At 51.9% G+C, this 21,516-nt stretch overlaps 1 protein-coding gene across 2 annotated transcripts in view; it reads right to left on the bottom strand.

Annotated features, from left to right (window-relative positions):
- Nucleotides 1-21,516, bottom strand: part of ERI3 (ERI1 exoribonuclease family member 3) — a 131,513-nt gene that overhangs the window by 35,936 nt on the left and 74,061 nt on the right. For both annotated transcript variants that reach the window (XM_062617335.1, XM_062617328.1), the window contains exon 7: nucleotides 2,774-2,873. In XM_062617335.1, coding sequence (XP_062473319.1) covers nucleotides 2,774-2,873 — 100 coding nt within the window. The remainder of the gene's footprint in view (nucleotides 1-2,773; nucleotides 2,874-21,516) is intronic.

Raw genomic sequence — 21,516 nt, forward strand, 5'->3', positions numbered from 1 at the left:
GCTGAGGCTTCACAGGACTGCCTGCATCCCCCCAGACCAGTCCCAGTGCTGCCAGGAAAGGAGTTGCAGGGATGATGGCATGGTATTCGTGACAATGGTGTGGCTGGCTAATACATGTCCTTCCTGTTCCCTTCTCAACACTCTTCAGTTTGCAGACTTCTGGATATCAGTGACCCATAAGGGACATGAAAATCGGAGGCTGTCCCTGGTTATATCTCAGGGTGCCCCTTCTCATCTCCCCAACTTCCCTTGACCCTGCTGCACCCCACAACTGACCCCAAAAGAGAAAACAGAGGCTCTAGAGAGGTCATTAATTCTGCTCAGAAGGGCTGTGTCAGGAGCAAGGCCCCCTTACAGACAGGGAGGGAAAGGAAAGGCAGTCCTGGGCAGGGAAAGGGATGGCTCCTACCAACCCTGAAGCAAGAGCAGTTTAGAGCATGAAAGAGGAGAGTGGTGAGGACTGCTCAGGTCACAGGGTGACCGTCAGCAACTGGGACGACTGTGCCCAGTTTCAGTAGCCAATATGGAAGGACTCAGCTGTGAAGGACTGATGCTTGCTCCAGGATGAGGCAGCAAAGCCAGACCCAAGCAAGCCAGGCCTCCTCTGCAGTGAGCAGCACCTCCTCTGCCTTTGGGCTGGGGACCTCTTGGGGTGTCACTAGAGCCAACACTTGACCCATGCCCATCCATTCCCAGCCAGCAGGCTGGGAAACGAAGTGGCCAGGAGGCCAGGAGGCTGGTGCCCTGACAAAATGCCAGGCAATGCTTTTCTCCAGATACCAGCATTGCCCCAAGCCTTATCCCAGGGGGGACACTGGGCTTCCAAGTCCCAAAGCCAGCAGCACTGACACTGCAGGCAGCAGCTGTGCCTGGGGCTCCCAACCTGGCCTGGAGGAGAAGCCATTCTCCCTGCTGCCATTCAATGAACCATGCCCTCAGCTCACTCCCAGGGGCCCAGCCTGTGGTAAAGGCACCAGACACAGGGTGCCAGTGGCTGCCACCTCGACAGGCAGGCAGAGGATTGCTGATACCCAAGGCAGAGCTGCTCTGGACCCAGCCCAAATGGAACAACCAGCAGGCTGCAACACACAGGGCACATGTGTGCTGTTGGCAGTGCCAGGGAGATGGGGACCATCACTCTGCTGGTGTGGCATCCTTCACAGCAACCATAGAAACCCCTTCAAAGAGTGTGTGAAAGGCAGGTTTGCCTCTGGGATGGAGTGCTGCAAGAAGGGAGCTTGGCTGCTGGGCCTTGCTTCAACATGGGCAATCTGCCTGTGGTTTACCCTGTACTGGGGAGAGCTGGGAGTGCTCCTCACAGAGAGAGTTTGGCAGAAATGAAGGTGCAAAACCCTCCTAGAGGACTGTAATGGGGAGAGACATGAACAGCATCTCTCTGAATTCCATCAGGCTGTGCAAGACAACAGCACTGAGATAAACACAGGCAGAAGCCAACAACAGACGGATGATACTCCAGTGCTAGGGATGCTTTGTCAGAGCAAGAGAAGACAGCAACAAAGAGCTCCTGACATAAATAAAATGAGGGAAGATGAGGCACAAACCAACCTTGCACCCTCACGAGACCCTAGGAAAAGCCCAAGCCCCCCCAGCAGGACATGCACACACAATTCCTACAGTCCCTGCTCCCTCCCCATGATCTGCTCAACATGGCACAAAAGCAAGGCAAATCTGCTCCCAGGCAAGGAAGCAAATTTTAATGCTACCTCTGTCAATAATGCAACCAGATCCATAGTTCAAAAGGAGCTTGCTAATTAAAAGCTGGTGAGCTTTAAATAATTCATCTCCTTAACTTGGATTGATTGGAGAGTTTAATGGTTAGAGTCTTGAAACAATATTAAACAGCCTCCTCAAGGCCCAGGTAGCCAATGACTTTTCCAAGTAAATCTTACCTCCTTGCAAACTTTAATGGCCACACGTCACTGTGGATGAAGCGCTGGGAGGCAGAGGGAACACCTGACTGCTGCTCTCCAAGAGGTGATCCAACACCCCGCAGAGAAATGAGACAGGCAAGAGTGATGCAGCCCTGAGTTACAGCCCTGCCTACAGCCCAGTAAATCTGAGCTCCTGCCATACCACAGCCTGCTGCTGTCCCAGCTCTGTGCCCCCAGCACTAAGCAGCAGGCAGATACATGGCCTCGGTGTCTCGGGCCAGGTCTGCGTCTTCATGTCACTTTGATCCCTGCTGTGAAGGAGGTAGGGGAAACATGGAGCACTGCCACCATGCGTGGTTATTTCAGCTGTGGGACCATGAAACTCATCACACGTGAGCAAACGGGATGATGATTCAGTTCTCCAGCTGGGGCCATGCATCTTCACTCAGCAACATGTTTCCAGCCAGCTCCAAGGCTGTACTGCCTGGTAGAGCATCCTTTCCAGAGCAGCTGGAGGACTGGTCCGATGGGGAGAGCATCCCAACCGGCCTGGAAACCCCTGCCCTGTGGTCCAGGCACTGTGCAGCCCCTGCGCTGCCCACATCCACACCGTCCTAAGCACTGCCAGAGCAGCCAAGGAGGGGAGCAGCTCCCCAGCCAGAGGTGTGTTTGGCACACTGGGATGTGTCAGGGACGGAGAGCTCATCTGTGTGCCCATCCTGCCCTGACACATCTTTGTCCCTTCCACTGGCTGGAGACCCTGCAGCCCTTTGGCTGGCTCTCAGCACCCCAGCCTGGACAAGCTCTTGGAGCAGAGGCACATCCTGTGTGCCTGGAGCAGCAGCTGTGGGGAAGGATGGGCACGGGGCGGCATCACTCACCTATCCCGCTGTGAGGCCTCCCTATGTGCTGTAGGTTCAGTCCTTTGTTCATGTCTAAGAGCCCATTCTTTGGCCAACTCCCCATGGCAAAGCTGTAAGCCTGGAAGAGAAGAGCAGAGGGTCAGATGGGTTCACAGCCCATGTGCAGACATGTTTTGTACTTGCCCAAGCTTGGTTGCTCCTGGTACTGGTGTGGGTCTGTGTTCGCCGTGCTCAGTGTGGACCCGCGCATCATCTTTGCAGCAGCTCTCCTGAGCTCAAAGCATTCTCACCCTGCCCCGTCCCACCTGATGCACCTCAGAGAAGAGGTGAGCAAGGTCTCTGCTGGTCTGTAGAGATGACAACCCTCATGAGGTTTGCTGGGCACTGTGCTGGATTGGCATCACTCAAAACCACTTTCGCCATGCTGGGGCGAGCCAGGGGCTGTGAGCTCATCCTGCATGTCCCTGGGTTGCTTCAGCACCATCTCCCCATTCCTGCCTTACCACAGATGGGGTCAGCAGCAGGAGTCAGGGGTGCCCATGGCCAGCAGCTCCCTTTCCTTCCAGCAACCACAGCTCTCCCAGCCTCCCCTTTCATTTCCAGTCCCAGAACACAGTTGCCATCACTGGGAGAAACCAGACTGGAAGCCAGCACTGCCCACCCCACTGCACAGAGCCCACAACCTGGCCAGAGGGAGCCTGCTCCATCCCTGCAGGATCAAAGCAGCCTGGAGCCTGATCAACACAAAACCCCACCGGGCAATGCAAGCATAAAAGCAGCCAGGACCCGTGTCACACGCACGGCTGTAATTACAGCCTGACAGCCACGTATCTTCTTCATCTGCAGGAATTAAGCTCAGCGCCGCATTGTGAGCAGTAAGAAGGGTGCGTGGGCTTAGCGTCGCTCACGCTGGCGCTATCTCTGCTGCCGTGAGGGCCATTGTCCCCAGATGAGATCAGGTCAATCCAGCAGCCCCTATCTCCCTCCTGCAGTGGGGATCATCGCTAACCACGGCCACAGCGCGGCGGGGTATCACCGACAGGCTGCGGACATGGGGAAAGATGCTCTCTGCAGCAGGAATGGGGCTGAGTGGAGCTGAGCGGTACCCCCAGAGCCCATCACCCCCCTGCCTGCCACTGGGACCTGCTGCCCATCCCTCTGCTCCCACTACCTGCTGCTCTGCACAGCACAGGCAGGGCTGGCAGCCCCCTGGGAGCTATGGGGCTTGGGGGAGTTAATTTATTACCAGCCTACGTAACCATTCACGCTGCTTTGTTACTCCTGCCTTAGCAAAACAGAGGGCTCCACAGATAATTAATAGACAGCATTGCTAATCCTATTGGGAGATGATTAGCAATTAAAACTCCTAATTAAGTCTGTGCATAATTCACTGAAATTACACTTTGTGTACACAACGGGGAGGTTTCCTCTGCCTTCAACAAACACGCTCTGCTATCTTCATTGCCATGGCTGGGATGCAGGTGGATGGGGGGAGCCCGGGTTGGAGTGCAGCATGGGACCCTGCCACCCGCCTGCTGGGTGGCCCTGGGTGTTGGTGGCAGTGGCTCCGCATGTGGCTCCCTCTCCTGGGCTTCATCCCAAAAAGCAAGCCCAGGCACAGCGCAGTAAGGTCCTCACTCAGCACCAGCAGGTCCAGACCCAGGGTTGCCAGCACTGAGGCATCCCTGCAGAAGGGGTGTCCCCACAGGCTTCAGAGGAGGACACCAAGAGGGAGCAGGGCTGTCACCGCACAGAGACAAGGCAGGCTCTGAGCTACCATATTGCAGGCTGCTTCTCCAGCACAGACACATCCCTCAGGCCCTGGCCAACCAGGGGAGCACAGCAGGAGGCTGGCAGGATCCTGGGAAAGCCATGGGGACAGCTTTGGAAAGCTCCTTACAGCTGGGTGCTCATGCCAAGCCCAGCCTGCCTACCCCAGCACCGCAGCAGCATCCTCAGCAGGGAGCTGGCCCCAGGATCGGCACCAGACCCATCCCCGCATCACGTTTTGCTTTCCTAACCAAGGTCATTCGATACAGCCGCAATACCTGAGCAAACTCGCTAAGCAGCCAGGGTGGAAGTTGGCCTGACCACTGAAGGTCAAGTATGCACTTATGCATATTCAAAGCTGCCTGCACGATCAATAGGGTTTTAATTGTTTTTCCTGGGGTTTTGGAAGGAAGTGCCAGGGGCATTGATCAGTCCCAGACGAGGCCGCTTGCACTTCGGGGCTGGCAGGGAGCATCGCTGTGCTGCAGGCAGAGGGAGATGCGGGCAGAGGTGAAGGGAAGCCAAGGGGACAGGCAAGGCAGCCCCAGCCGGAAGGAGGAGCCATCGCTGGGCTGCACTGGAAAATACAAGTTTTTTAATTAAAATTGGCAATTCCGAGCCGCCTGCCGGCAGCAGCCACACAATCAAGAGCGAGGAGCTTTGCTCTTTAATATTTAAACACAGCGTTTAATCTTTAAACAGGAAAGTTCTTCTTCTGACTGTTAAAGCAAAGCAGAAAGTGCTGGAGGCTCCCCAGCGTGGGGCTCCCCAGCCCGCCGGGGTTGCCACTGGGACACCAGTGCCAACCACAGCCACGCTCACACCGGCTCCACCACCGCATCCACTGGCAACGCTGTAGCCCCCTGCCCCTTGAGCACTGATCCCTATGGCAAACTATGAGGCAGTTTGGGATGCTCCTGGTCTGCTTGCAAGCCAAAAGATGTAAAAAAAATGCCCTTATGAAACCCTTTCTGCAAGGAAATCACAGTAATTTGTTCCTCCCTTTGGTTCAGTCCTGATGTTGCAGGGACTGGGTTGCTTGCTCCCTTCTGGGTCAGACACTGAAGCAGGGCCAGGACCCCGTGGTGTTTCATTTTTATCTGCATGTTAATTGACAGAAAATGCAGTCAGCTTTACCAAAAAAGCTATTTTTAACTGGTTTTGGTCAAAATTACGATTTAGAGATAAACCCAATGCCTCTGCTCTGCTACAAACCACCCAAATGATATTTGCAGAGTAATTTTCATGCAGGTTGAACACAATTATTTCCATTCACACCAGCTCCCAGAAAGGTCTTCCTTTTTATCCTGATTTTGTTTGTAATTCTATGAAGGCCACATTCACCTCCCTGCCAATGCTGCTCTGAAGTCGGGTAATTATTAATTATATTTATTTACTTATACAATCCCCTCGGCATACACAGGAGTTCACAGACAGAACCACCCTGGGTCCCTGATGCAGGGATCTAGAATCAAAGGGAAGCAGATACTCTTGTGATAAATGTGGGCTAAGAGCAGCAGGAGATTAGAAACATGAAGTGTTTCCATGCATAGAGCCAGCACCTTGTTACAAGTGCAGGTATGGGGAGGTAGGTCCTTAGGTGACCTGTACCTCACATAGCCTCCAGAAAATCCAAATAACCAGAAGTGGGGATAAGACAAGGGGTACAGCAGCCAGGGGCATGGAGATGCTGTGTGCATGCAGACACATCATTTTGGGCTGGCTTTAAATAAAGTGAAATGGGTCTGAAACCATCCTCCTGTTGCACTGGACCACAAATCTTCCTGGTGGCTGTGACACATCTGCCTCAGTCTGCAAAGAGCCAGAAACAAGAGCTCCAGGACCCATTTCTGGTAGTGCTGGGGAACAAAGATGGTCTTCTGTGTGTGAAGGGCACACCAGTGAGGCTGGGCAGTGATACAATGCTGCTTGCAGGGGGAGAATACAGGCTTTGGACAGTTCGGCACTAAATTTACCCTGCCTGCCCTTGCTGCAATCCCCAGCAATACCAGGGCCAGAAAGGTAACAGGACTAACATAGCCAGGTCTTGATGCCCTGCTCCCTAGAGCTTGTTTGGGCTACACACCATGGTTTATAAGCAGCACAGCTGCAGAGAAGATGTTCCAAGGGGTCTGAAAATTCCCAGAACTGGAACTTGTCAAGCTGATGTATTGATCTAAGTGGACTGAATAATGCTCCATCATTTATTTATGGGGAAGTGCCCGGCACACTTCACAAAAACTGGTGTTTGGCAGTCACATTAAGGCAAGATTTAACATCCCACATCATGCAAACAGGGCACCTGTGCAGAGGTCAGGATGCTCACTTAGATGCGGAGCTCCACGAATCCTTCCTGTATCCACAGGGAGGGACAGGGCTGCTCCTCACAGAGCTGTCAGAGCTCTGCTAGGGTGATGTGCTGATGCTACAGAGCCAGCTCTGTCCTTTCCACATGTGTGGATGCTGTGATCTGCTCGACCAGCCCCAGGCCATCTGTGCTCCGCTAAAGCTGCTGGCACTGCAGCACCCTGGGTGCTCTAGCTGAAGGGCAGGAAGGGAAGAGGGGCTCTGTGCTTTGCAATAGCATGAACATGTTCACAAACCACAGCAGCAAAACGTGCCAGGACCAGCACAGAGCTTCCTCCTGCCCTGTCCAGCCTGGCAACCTGTTCGCTTTTGATGTCGTACCAAGATGTCTTACATGTTTCACCTGCCAATTGTAGCTTTAACATTAATATGGGCACTTTCAGGGAGGGAGAAAATATTCCCTTTTGGAAGAAATCCTCCCAGGAGCAAAGGGGCTCAGTGGTTTGAGAAGATGCTGAAGGGTGGGTACTAAAGGATAATAAAAGTGGTGTTTCGTGCTGAAAGTTCTGGTAAGAACTTCAAAGAGACACCTGAGAAAAACATGTTTTTAAAGAGATAGAAAGAGAGATCTCCCTTAGCTCGGGCAAGCAGCAGGTACCAGCTGTGCTCCCCTGGGATCAGGCTGGGCACAGCAGCCTGCTGATCGCAGCTGACCCCCCTGACATCTTCACAATGGAGAAAATGACTCTGAGACAGCAAAAGTGTTTTCCTCCTCATCAGCTGTGCTCCCCATCCACCCAAAATAAGCATTTCCCTCTAATTCCCCTCATTCTGCTGCTGCCACGGTGAGGTGTCAAGGTTTTATACTACTTTGTATGGTGGGAAATAAAAAAGAGGCCATGTCTATGACTAACTGGGCTTTTAAACACGTTTTCAGTGCCACCCAGTAACCATAATGTTTTGGGGCTGGGGGGTATCTTGGAGGCCATCCCCGAATAACACCCAGGACATGCGGACTGCAGGGTGGTCCCTTGACATCCCATTTTAATTGCATGACTCTTCAGGAATGGGAGGTGGGTATTTCTTGCCGGGATTCCTTGCCACGCAAACGCAACCAGCACGACACAAGGCACATTTAACACCACTGAGGGCTTGACCCCACTGCCAAATCACTTAGCAGCAAGGCTGAATGCAATTAAAGAAGAAGCAGGTAACGAACAGGCAGCTTGCCAAGCTCTGGCTGACAGCGGCAGAGCTCTGCTGCTGCTTTGGAAGGTGTGGAAGAAAGCTCATCTGGCAGGATGGAGGCATGTATCCTGGGATGCTCAGCCCTGGCAGCGCTGGAGCCCTTGCTGGCTGTCAGGAGGCAGCAGCTAAACCCAGGTGTAACGTGTCCCTTTTAAGCAGTTTAGTCAGAAGTGCTGCCGCATTCACAGCTTTTCAAGTATTTTTAAATCACTTACAAAAGCAGGATTAAACGATCAGGAATTCCATTTAATAGGACAAATAAAGAAATAACAATCTACTCCATCAGCCCTGCGAGAGGCAGGTTTGATTTAAGGAAAAAAGAAAGTATAAAAGAGGGAGAGAAAAAAGGAAAGGGAGGTGGGAAAAAAAAGGATAATGTGTGTTTACTCAAGCAAAGAAAAAAATATTTAAGTGATGTAGGGGAGAAGATTGCAGTAACTAGTGAAGAATAACATCGTCTGCTTTGCTGTCAAATCACACAAGAATTTCAGTAATAGATTCTCATTCTGACACTCAATTCAATTCGAAGGTGATCCTGCTTTATCCCAACACATCAAATATTAAACACTCGTATTAGCCAGGGTGCCGTCGCCTTTCCCGGCTTAGACGCGGCAGGAAGCTTTTCCCCCTACTTTCTCTCACTCGCTATAATATTCTCAATGTTATCTAAACATGCCTTCATACACTGGGGTTCCTTATCAATCCCATTTGGGGAGGGAGGAGGGGGCTGTACTTAAAACGGTATTAGTTTGGGGGGCTTTTATTATTATTATTTCCAAAGCTTTTCAATTTTGTGTGGAAAAAGCTTAGGAAAAAAAAAAGGCGGAGGGAGGGGAGGCGGCGAGAGAGGGAGAGGGAGCGCGGGAGCAAGAGAAAGTATAAGAAAGGGAAAAGCAGCCAGCAGCTCGTGTGACTGATGCCTTTCAACAAGGGCAGTCTAGCTTGTCAAAGCCTGGGCTCGAGATGAATTGGCATATCTATTCAGCCTGCCTCTGGATGTCATGCAATACAGTTTCATATTCCCAGATAAGGCATGATAAGCAATTGCTGCCCTGACACCAACTCCATCCATCCCTGCCTTTCTGTCCACGCGCATTACAGATCTCTGCTGCGCCGCTAATGAGAGGCATTTAATTCTTACCAACGCGGCAGCAAGAGGGGCCTCCAGACTGACCAGGTACAGCATTAACACAACTCACGCCTAATGACTTCTGCTCAGTGCACCGAGCTCCCTGAACTCTCCTGAGTGGCACAGGGTGCACGGAAACAACTTCTGCCCAACATGGCACGCACCAAACCCTCAGGTTAAAAATCTCTGCTAATAATTAAGGGGCAGGGGTGACAAAAGTGAAGGGGGTCCACTCCCAGATAAATCTGCAATGCCATCAAGCAGGAGGTGGTTTGGCTAGGGTTTGGATGGGAGGATGCAGGAGAAGATGCGAGTGATGCCCTTAATCAGGGAACGTCCCTCTCCAGAGCACAAACCTCTGAGAGCTGCAGGGAGAAGGAGGGAGGTCAGCACACCAAATGTGGGGACACCACAAATGGGTCTGGTGCTGCCCTTGGAAACCCCTGCCACCACCACCAGCACCCTGCAGTGGGAGATGAGAGCTGGACGCAATCCTCCCACACTGCTGAAAAGGTGCTGGGACCCTGCCTGGTGCTCCGATCTCTTAACACCATGGCACTTGAAGGCTCTTCAGGGAGCAGTGCTACACAACCCATAGCTTCCCCCATGTCCTGGATGAGCAGGGAGCCCACAGCACACAAGCCACCTCACCAGCCCTACCTGGCCATGCCAAGCAACCTATGGCAAGCCCAGCTGGTGCCCACTTCAGCCCATTTCTAAAGCTACTGGTTAAAACAGCCATATCTTTACGTCTCACATCAGGCAGTAAACTAAACAAATATGAAGGTGAATGGTCTATTTCTGGATCTGGCTGGCTCTGCACACCTTTGAGAAGTGCTTTACAGAGGTGAGGTGTCCCCAGTTCATGGGAGGAGGGCACATCAAGCTTAAGGGACTGCAGCAAAGTGACAGATAAGATGCAGAGAATGCAGTATAACTGTACATGCCTTCTCCTTATTAAAATAAGCAGCCCACTCCATCAGATCTCTATAGATAGGAGCACTGCAAAAAAGAAACTGAAGCACACAATGATCTCATGCCTGGCCCTTCTTCCTAACAGACACATGCCTAAGCAGCCTCTGCCTGCCCATGTCCTGGCAATACCCCAGCTGAGCCATGGATATACAAACACACTGTTAAAACTCCTCTTAACTTCAGAAGGGGCAGGATAGACCCTGCAGCCTCCAACAACCCCCTCCTGGGTGCACCTGGATGCTGTGGCTCAGTCAGGCAGTGGGGAGGTGGTCCTGCTTCCATGCAGGATTAGCACGTGCCCTGGTTTAGGCTGCAGCAGAAACACGCTGGTGTTTCTGACTCCGGAGTGTCAAAGTGCCAAGCGGTTTAGGCTTCACATTTCCCTGTGTTTGAACAAGAACAGTCTCTGTCTTGCTCCCAGGCTAGGGATTATCCTGGATAAAATGTTCTCGACTGCTGTGTGCTCTGTGGCTGGCAACACACTAGGTTAATGCTGTGGAGACCTGGGTCAAAGCCCTGGGTTTGGTCACAAGCAAAACAAAGCTACAGGTCTGAGTCCCTGGGGGGCTGAGGAATAGAGACGGGGTGTGCACAAGCCAGTGCTGGCCCAGGAGAGGGGACAAATGGAGCCAGAAACTGCCAAGAAAGAAGGTCAAGGATGGGGGCTGCTGGCAAGACTGGGAGGACTGAGCTCAGGGCGAGATGGCCAAGCAGAGCATTGCAGCAGGAACACAGGGGCTGCTGAGGAGACAAGGGGCTGGAGGATACATGTCAGGCATCGTTCTTGGTCCAGGACAAGTGGCCCTGCCCTTGAGCCACAGGTCATGTCTGCTTGAACAGGGCTGCCTCCAGTGTCCTGGTGTTCCTGGCTGCAAGACCCAGGGTGGGTTATGCTGGTGCACGCAATCAACTCCCAACACAAGCATCTCTCAATTAGTGCCTGAAAGAGAGACACATGATGCCACGGCAGACAGCTTCCAGGGAGTACCCACACACAGCTGGGAAGTAGCCCCCTCCAGTCCTGGGAAGGATGGGCTCACATCCTGTGGTGCTCTCCCCCAGGAGAAAAGTGGCACTAAACCTCTCCCCATCACACCACTGTGGCCAGCAGGGAGGGGAAGCTGGGGATGGCACCAAGGAAACCACAAACACACTTCATGGATGATTCACCTCATCCACAGTTGACTCTCCACACAGACGAGAATGGACCAGTCTATTCTGGCAGCTCCTAGGGAAACTGGGAGTTCAGGGGGATGGGGAATATGCCTCCAACACTGCTGCAAAACAAGCAAATACTGGCACTGCCTCAAAATCAAACCCACCATCAGCCCCTGCATAAATGAGGACAGCAAATGGCATGACAGGGCCCCAGCAGATGCCCCATGCTGCAGAGCTGAGCTGTCTGGGCAGCAGTGAGGTGGACACATCTCACCTTCCTTGAATTTAGCTGGAGATTAACAACCACCAAAGAGAGCTGCAGTTTTGACACGCTACACGAGGGTGGGTAACAATATCCACTGATCACCCCCTTCTTCTCTTCCCAGGGCCGCGAGTGATGGCTGCAGTGCTCAGATGTATGCAAACACACCCCTTTTAATCTAACCCCATGCCTTTCCCAAGCAAAGCCAGCACCAGGCTCCCTATCAAAACCTTCAGCCCCTTCTGAAAGGGGTATTTCCCCCCCCCCCCCCAATTTCTATTCCTACACAGGCACACGCTTGCCTCTCCCTCGCTCGCTGTTTAATTTCCGTGTGAGAGGGAAGCAGGTGCCCGTGCTCCCGTGAGCTCTCCCTTCCCTACGTTTTTTTTCCCTTCTTGGATCCTGCCCCATTAGTTTAGTGCCCAGCCATCTGCGACGTCTCCTGTAATGCTGTCCCCCTTGTGTACCAGGGAGCTTTTCCATTAGCGCCTTTAATATTCTGACACCTTAGCACAGGCTGCTATTACATTCAAACACTGATCGCCCTGTGAAATTACATCGCAGGGCTTGCTAAAATGGAATTGTGTATAATCAGGCTCCTCCATGCACTGTCAGTCCCATCACAAATACAACGTAAAGCAGGCTTATGGATGGGCTTAGCAGCTGCTACAAGTGTATTTTTTTTTAATAGATGAAGTATCCCTTATTTAAAGCATTTCCTTAAGAAAAAAAAACCCACCCAAAACAACAGTGAAAGACAAATCAACAGCTGCTGCATTATGTTAACCACAGCACCAGCCTCTTAAAAACATGTTATTTACTAAGGTATCTGTTTATCTATGACTATATCAAACAGAGGAAGAGGGTGAGATAAAGGTAGTTAAACAGACAGCCAAGGAGATATCTGCCACTGGGAAATAATAGCTAAATAAAAAGTGCCATTATTTACTCCAGAGAGCAGAGGAGGGAGAGCCAGCGCTCTCCTCCCAGTGCTGCACAGGAACACACAGCCGGGAGCCTCCAGTTTGTAAGGGCAGCCCGTGCCAGCCTCAATGTGCCCCAGCGAGCCTGGCTCCAGCCTGCTCATCTCCTCACAGCCACGTCACATGAATCTGGGGGCTAAAAAGCAGCTTAGGATCCAAGTACTGCACCTCTCCAGGGAGGCTGCGATGCAGGGAAGATGTGCTGATGGGGCAGCCCCCCACCTCCATGCAGGCTGAGAGCAGGTCAAACTAAGGCAAAAGTGGCCATGACAGAGGGTCTGGGTGTGTTCCCACAGGGGAGGCTGGTTTCTGTGCAGGTAGCACACAAGAGACCAAGCTCCCAGGTTTTCTTTCTGAATTCCAGCTGAGGAAGTGATGGATTAGGACAAAGGTATTTCAGGAAGCGGCAGGGACACAGATGATGTGTCAGAGAAATGAGCTCCCTAGCTCCCCAGCTTGGTGTTCAAAACACTGCCTCTTACCAAGCCCTAAAGGTTATTCTGTCTGTCTGCTGTAAAATGCAATGGGCACATCACCTGAAGGGAGATTTCCTGAGGTGCTGTGACCCTTCTGCTATCTCCTCCGAGGAGCCTCTGCAGGAATGATGAGATTGTAGCTCATTTCCACACACCTTGAAAGAGCCTGGCTGGATCAAACGTGCTGGAAGGAGAAGCAGCACATCTCCAGGACTCATCCTCGCCTCCTGGCAGGCAGCATGCTCTTGCTGTAACAGGCTGGGAAACCATGTCCACCCCACTGAAACACTGATACTCTGCCACTGCCTTTCATCCTAAACCAGGATGGAAAAGCCGAAATGTTGTCTTGTTTCACTGTGTGGGGACAGTTCTGCTTGGGAATCACACAGTAAAACACAGTGACAGAACTCCTGCCTCTTGGAAAAGAGCAATCTATTCCTGTGTGAAACACTGGTGTGACATTTTGACTCCGGTTTTTCCAGTGCAAAAGCAAGCCATTTGTCCAGAGCAGCTCCACTGCACCACACACGGCACGTCTCAGCACACGGCGCTCTGGATGGTTTTGAAAGGGACATGTCTGGCAATGGTGTGGCTGCTGTGCACAGACATGCCAGACAGGGGGAGGATGGGACCACGGAGGGCAGAGACTCATGCACAGGTTACCAAAAGAAAAGCATAGGGGAGGTGCTGTGTGACTGCATCTCCATTCACACTGCAGGTGCGAGACAAGGCAATTCAACCCTCTGGTTTTCACTCCCTGGCACTGTCAAGATTAGGCGTTTGGAAGGTGGTAGCATGGGAGGGTGCCGAGCCACCAGCAGGTTCATGTCTCAGTTTCACAATCTGTTCCTAAAACCCAAGCTCCGGTGGATGGGAAAGCAAACAGAATGATCCTGCAGGACCTTCCAAGCACGTCTGTGCATGTCTTACCACATACATCTCTCTCTCTGCTCATACCCTACAACTCCTTCCAAGTTCCATGTCCACCACACCTTCCTGACACAGATACATGACCTTCTCCAGAACTCACCTCTGGCATGGTGCGGAGAAATTGGCTCATATAGGACAGGTCAGAGGGGCACGGAAACATGTCTCCTGCTCCCTCTTACCTCCTTCTCCCAGTCAGCAGACTCTCAGGAGCAAAACCCAGACTTTCATGTTTGGCACAGCACCTGCCCAACAGAGCTGTCGCGGTCTCTGAGGGTTACTGCTCTGCAAGAATTGAATAAAACAGTTTCTCAGCACTCCCACAAGATGCAAAGCCGCTCAGAGGAGAGGCAGCTGGAAGAGCAAGAGAAAGACAAGAGAATACAATGCACGAGGCATCAGGGAAAAGATCAATAAAGATTACGAGAGCAGCAGCCACGTCCCTTGCCCACGCTGGAGCCTCTCATGGCTGCAGTGAGGGAACACCAAGTCAAGCTAACAAGGCTGCAGCAGTGCCTGGGTGGGATACCTGTCTAATCAAAGGTGCAGTTTATACTGGATCATCTAAGCAGCAGCTCTTGCTCATGACTGTTGATTCAGGTCAGGGTTAAGACTGAGGAGGTTAAAGCAGGGGCACCTATAAGAGCTCTGATGGATGCAAACACCAGGCAAGCATGGGGCAGCAGGCAGCAAAATTGAGGCTCCCCAATTCTGATGGAAGAACAAACAGAAGGAGATGGTCCAAGGGGCCAGGCAACATGCCATGAGAGAATTGATTTGGAGAGAGGCCAAGAAAGCAGAGAATAAAGGGACCTGAGAGGAGGACGTGACAAGGTCCTGAGAAGAGGTTATTAAAGGAGGTATGGGGGAATGAACTGTAGCAGCTATGGCCAAGCAGGAGTGGTGGGCAGGACTGGCTACTCAGACTGGAAAGGGGGGACCAGCACTGCATTATGGTGCTGAGAACATGACAAAGGAGATGATGATACAGAAATGAAGGGCTTTGGGTCCTCAAGGCCTCAAACTCATGTCTCCCAGGAGAGCAAAAGGCACCTCCATGGAGAGGAGCGGGTCCAGGAGCACATGCCCAGCAGTGTGGGTACCAGAGGGATGGCCCCCATGAGCCACGGTGTGAGGACAGAGCCGTGGGGTCATGCAGTATTCATCCCACCTCTCTCAGCATCCCTTAGCTGCCCCATGAGCCTATCCCTAAGCTACGTGAGCTGTCTCAGCTCTGGCTAGAGGTGGTGGAAATAAGAACAAGCAAGAACAAATGCCCCAAGAGGAAAGCAGATCTGCAGCAGAGGGCCGGAGGGCTGAGATGTGACAAGGAAGTTCATGGGCTGACTAGAAAGTGCTTGGCTGTGGACTGCTGCTGCCTCCTGCCAATGTGCCAGCAAAGAGTGAGGGCTGGTATGGAACAAGGTGTCCCAATTAGTCCTCCACTAATCCAATCAGATCTCCCTCCTTGGCCAGACCTTTCCCACCTGCAGCATTTCATTTGTCAGATTTTTAACTTGTGGTCCCACGTTTGTCCAGCTCAGCAGAACCTGCCCTGCCTCAAGTCCTGCCCGAGCTCCTCACCAGCAAAGAGCAATTACATGTGTACACAAACAGGCACTCAGCAACTGCTCACAGCATCCCAGCTCTCTGCTCCTGTGTCAGGGAACAGCTCCCAGGGCTCCAAATCAGAGGTGTAAGGTGAGAAACAGGGAGCACCAGGAGGTAGAGCCGATTGGGAAGGCATGGCAGAGCACACCAGGTACCTCTTTGCCCCCCCCGAGCAACAGCAAGCCCTGTGAGCACACCTGCCCTCCCCACCGCCACCCTGCACCACCCCAGAGAGCTGGCAAACAAGCTTCAAACCAGCCCGCTCCTTGTAATCGGAGTCAGTCAGTGTGTGTGTTACGCTTGAGTTGATGGCTGGTGTTAAATTCAATGCCTTGAGTATTGATTTCCTCGCACATCCCGGACTTTGTTAAAGGGTTAGCCGTGAACCGAGATCAAAGGGAGGTTAACTCGTTTCTCATAAGTGGTAAAGCAGACCTCTAGCAAAACCGGGCACCAGGCCTCCTCCGCAGAGGATGCTCTGTGCATGTTGTTAGCTACCCTGGTTGCCTCGGAAGCCAGATAAAGCCACAAAGCTGCCTCAAAGCAGGGAGAAAAAATGATCCTGACAACTTCCCAAGGACCCCCAAGCTATTACGAGTGCACACCGGGGATGGGCAGCGTGGGCCAGCACACTCCTCCCTGACACATCCTCACACTATAGGGAACTGCTCTCCTTGCTCAGGCATGGAAAAAAGGGGAGGAAGCAAATCTTTGCCAGCTGTACCCCAAAGAGGCTGTCCCTGAGGGGCTCAAGAGAAGGGGAGAGCCCTCCCCAGGAAGCCTAGGTTGTCCCACAGCGCAGGTGGGAGAGGGAGAAGGCACAGGGATGCTCTCTGAAGGACCTCCTGGCCAGGACATAGCACCCTTCCCACCATGGCCAGGTGGAGAGGACACCTTCACTTGAGCCACCACCATCAGCATCATCTCAACCTGTGTGGCACCTGCTTACTCCATTTTACTTTCTTCTTGTCTTTCCCTGCCCCACACAAAGTAATTTTGGCACCGACAGCACCGAGAACAGCAGATTTTGCCAAGGCAGTAAGAGTTAAGTGCACAAATAACACGACACTAACAGGGTTTTGGCTTTACCTTTGTAATTTTTAAGAGATAGAGGCAGGGAAAGAGGTGTAGGAGACAATCTGGAATTGTTATCACTAGTATTAATGTATGCCCAGAGGGGCTGAGCAAGAAGCATCCATTTCAGATGAACATCTGTCAACAATAAGAGGTAAAATTTCCAAAGTAGCTAAGGTACTTCAGAGCCCAGATTGCACCAGCTTCCCAGGAGGCTTAAGCACCCAAGTAATTCCCAACAACAGGACCTTTGGCCCCTAAGTCATCTGGGCACCAATCAATGCTACTTCTCAGCCCCTCTCCTCTACCCCAAGAACTACTTACAGCACCGTCCAGCTTTCCAGCAGCCATGCTGTTCTTCAACCAGATTAATTTGGTTTCAGTGGCACTGTATTTTCCACCCTGGGATGACACCATGAGCAGTCCCCACCTCTCACACAAGCCAGGCAGCTTCAGCTGCAGAAAATAGCACAATCTGCCCCTCCACACCTAAAAACCCATCCCAAAGCAACCTGGCAATGGTGGTAGTGTAGCTCCCTCTGTCCTGCAGCACTGGTAGGGAAGAGGTCCCCACCACAGCCCATTTTGGGGGTGAAACCCTCAGTGGGAGCTTTATTCCTGAGCACTTTATAGCTATGTTTGACTACAATGTCCTCCCTAGGGTGCTAAACAGGTACTTTCCTAACCCTTGTCCCCTCTCCCAAAGCCCCTGCCACCCAGCACTCCCCAGCAGCTGATTTGGTTTTAAGTGAAAGGTTTATACCACAGTGCTTGGGGAATATCTGCTCAGTGCCCAGCATACCAAGTGCTGAAGATTTCACTTAAACTCTCAGCATCTGTGTATCTCAACTAAATTAAGCTATTTGCTATAAAAGAGCACAATGACAGTAATGGAATAATAACAGCATTAATAAAACACAACAATCCTCGAATGGGAAGCGGACGCATCAGCTAGCTTCAACCAAGAGAAGAAGGCTATTTTAAAATCACACACAAAACCCATCTGGGGGTGGAGAAAAACAACAAAAGCTCCGAAACTCAGAGGTCAGACTGAAATTATGTTTTTAACCTCGAAAGAAAGATGCTTGCCAGAGCCTTCCCAGCCAGAGCACTCCCACACCGGCTGGAAATGAATTTCCACAGCTCCCAGCAAAACAAGGGCTTACAATGGGCATGCTGGCTCCACAGAAGAGGGGGTGGGAACACTTTTAGCAGGGAGCACACAGAATCAAAAGCCTAAAATAGAAATTACTCCTCAAGCACCAGCAAGGTTTGTAACCCAGCTCCTGGGACAGACACATTGGAGCAGGGGGTGATGCTGCGCTGAACGTGTGAATGCCAAGCTACTGATGCAGGGCCAGATGCTGGCCCATCATTATGCAAACATCCAGATGCCTCAAGCTCACCACACTGACATTACCCTCTTGGTTGGAAAAGTCACCTTCGCTCCATCCACAAATTCTTCCTCCTTCCTTTGTTTCGGATGAGATTAAATACAGCACTTTCATTTTCAAAGTCACCTACACACTGTCTTGCTGGGATAAAATGACCCTGGGTACCTGCAGCAGGTTTGGGGACAGGTATACCCAAGTCCTAATCACAGCTCTGGGAGGCCACATTCCCTTGCTGGTCCCTTTACAGGAGAGGGAGACTGAGCACTTGATGATGACAGCAACCAATGTGCATTAAGCATGTCATGCTGTATCTCTGAGGTCTTGCCACAGCTCTATCCTGCCTAGGGCAACACCCCAAAATATCACTTGCCTTGGGAGAACTGGAAGGGTGGGTGACAGTTGTTTCCCTGGAAGGGGAGGGGATGGAGGAAAAGGAGATCACCGTCTTCACCACCATGCTGAGAAGGACCAGTAGTGAGTTTGTGCCAGCAGGAAGGGTCTGTGTGCTTCTCCTGCAGGCATGTTTCTCCATCCAAACCTTGCCCCAGCTCCGTGAGCAGAGAGAGCCAAGCCCGTTCCCTACCCAGGCTCTGGTTCAGCCAGCTGCCTCTGCAGAGGGTATATGATAGCTGCTCTTCTCCTCACCCCAGCTGCCCAGAGCTTGTGTGCAGATCCCCCTGAGGATAAGGCAGCTGAGAGAGATGTCACCTCTTTTCACTGCCATGGAAGGAAACACAACCAGCACCACAGTCCTGAGGCAAGTTCATTGCTGCCTACCTGCCCTCTGCAGCACAGTCTGAGCCAAACAATCTGAGTGAATCCTGACTCCAAAAAGGGCAGCTTTGTGCAGAAGGTGGGGAGCAGCTGGCTGGCTTTCCCACAGAACAGCGGGTACCACCTTCAGCTCCACTTGTCTTTAAACAGGAGCCAAGAAGGGCCGGCAGGTCAGGAGGATAGTGTCCACAGCACCCAGGCTCACTTGCTGCAAGATGTCTGGAAGCCTTCTGGGGACAGGTCCGTAACACAAGTCCTCCCGCTCATCCCCTGAGCAGGCAGTTCCAACTTGGCTGACCTATCTCTTCCAGCGCTCCCAACTTGTACATATCTAAATTCCCATGGAGAAAAAGCCAAAGCAGCAGTTGCCCCAGACCTGAACAGGCTGCAGGTTTCTTTGTTTTCATTACAATTTCCAATCCTGATCCTTTTTATGTGTTTTTTTTTAGCCATTTCTGCTCTGCCCCCCGGAGGTGTTGCTGTGATTGAATGAAACACGACCCCAGGCTCCAATAAGTGTATTTCAATTACATCTGTCACCATGTAACAATGTAATGATATATCATGTGATATTAAATCCATGGTAATCATATCAGCGATTTTTTTAATAGTGTGCTAATCACATTATTACATCTCAATAATTAACAACAGAAGGCCTAAAAAACCTGGATGCAAAGCAGAAAGCTCAGAGGGTCCCAAATTCCTGCCTGGGAGAGGCCCAGAAGACAACAGGATGGCAAGGCACTGGCAGCTGGGCATGGCATGACAAGGAGAAAAGCTGTTCCCCATCCCTGGCAGTGTTCAAGGCCAGGTTGGATGGGGCTTTGAGCAACCTGCCCATGGCAGGGGGTTGGAACTGGATGAGCTTTAAGGTCCTTTCTAACCCAAACCATTCAATGATTCCATGACTTTGGCACTTAGCAGCATGGTGCAGAGCAGCCAGGTAAGACCAGGTTCTCCCCCAGTCCCATCCTAAAGGAGAAATGAGAATTTTGGAGCTGGGAAGAGACACTTGGTACATTAAATCTCACTAAGCATTGCTTTGTTCTCTTCTGTCTCTCTTATGCTGCCACTTTTCCTCCAGCAAAGCAACCCCTCTGCTCTGGCAAGTGCATTGCAAAGGTGCCATCTTGCTGCAGACAAGCACTGCAGAGGGAAGGACGGTGCCTTGAAACGGAAGGACCAATCCTACCAACATGTCCTTACCAGGCTGCTGGAAGAATGGTGTTATTTTCCTTCTCCTCTCTCACCAGCTAGAGACAAAGCTAAGAGAGCACCCACCTCACAGAGCCACTGAAGTCACTCTGATTTTTGCAGCAAAACAAATCCATCAGCTTAAAACTGAAATGTGATGAGGATCCTTTGGAGGGACAGGAGTCCTCTGAGTCACCACCTGCACCCCAAGCTCTCACCCACATGCCTGGAGCAAACTGGGGCTGGACTCCAAAGCACCAACATACACATCCCTCCATGCAATGGATGTTACCCAGTTTAGTGCAAACAGGCTGCTCCCCCCAGCTCCCAGCTGTATTTTACCCCTTGCAGGATGAAGATGAAGATGTGCTGAGGTGGCAGGGAGCCACGGTGGCAGCAGCCTGGTGCAGAGAGCTGGGGCATGGGGAGTCCTGTGCTGCATCATCCCCAGCTGTGACAGAGCTTTCTTCCAGTTGCAGCCTGGTCAATCTAGCAGTTTCCACATCACAAGCTGATCTGAAGAGAGCCTCATTACCTGCCTTAAAGTTCCAGCCAAGCACTTAGCTCTTAAAGACAGGATTTAAGAAATATTTGACTGATCATATCTCTCCTCATTTAGTTTGGCTGCTCTGAACCAATTCAACCTGTGAAGTTGAAATAGCGAGAACGGGAGGGAATGTGTGTGCAGGCAGTCACACCATACACAACGTCCCAGCTCCCCCACCAGCTCTTTCCAAAGGGCCAGATCCTGGCTCAGGCAGATCCGCACAGCCTCTCCTACACCAAGAGTGCCCATGGGGCATTTCCCAGCACCAAAGGGGAGCCTCCTCTTCTTTCCCCCGGCGGGACAGCAATTTGGGGGGTGGGGATCATTAACTAATTGGCATCCAGACAGGACCTTTATGCATGCTTGGAAGAGCCAAGTACAGCATCTCAGACCTGGGAGCAAGTGATGGAGAGAGGGATGAGCCAGCCAGCACTGACAGCACCATCATCCACTCTCCCAGCACCAGAGATTCCTGTGTCCTTTGTCTTGCACACCTTCTTCCTATCCTGCTTTCCAGCTCCACAGTCCCCACAGCAGCGTCACAGAGTGGCTGGGTTGCTGCCCTCCTGCTGCTTGCCCAGTGAAGGTGCTGCCCACCATGCTCTTGCATACCCAGCAGTGCCCTGCTTCCTCACTCTGGGGACCCGAGCCTGTGGAGAGGCTCTGGAGTGCCCTCAGGGAGATGAAAAGCCCTCAGGGCCAAACAGGAATTGCAGCAGCAACAAAAAGACGCTGCAAGTCATTTAGGGGTGATCCTGCCAAGGGGCAAGGAGGACAGACGGACCTTGCTGGCCAAGGCAGCGCAGTTGGACTTTCTCTCCTTCCCCCACCCCTTCTTTTCTATTTTTTGTCTTTTAATTCTGTCTCGGAAGCCACGATCCTTTAAAGATGTGCACGTCTCATTAGCTCTACCTTGACAATCATTACCGCTC

The sequence above is a fragment of the Pezoporus occidentalis genome, unplaced genomic scaffold (assembly GCF_034315485.1).
Source record: "Pezoporus occidentalis ecotype Australia unplaced genomic scaffold, CSIRO_AGI_Poc_V1 ctg194, whole genome shotgun sequence".
Lineage (NCBI taxonomy): Eukaryota > Metazoa > Chordata > Aves > Psittaciformes > Psittacidae > Pezoporus > Pezoporus occidentalis.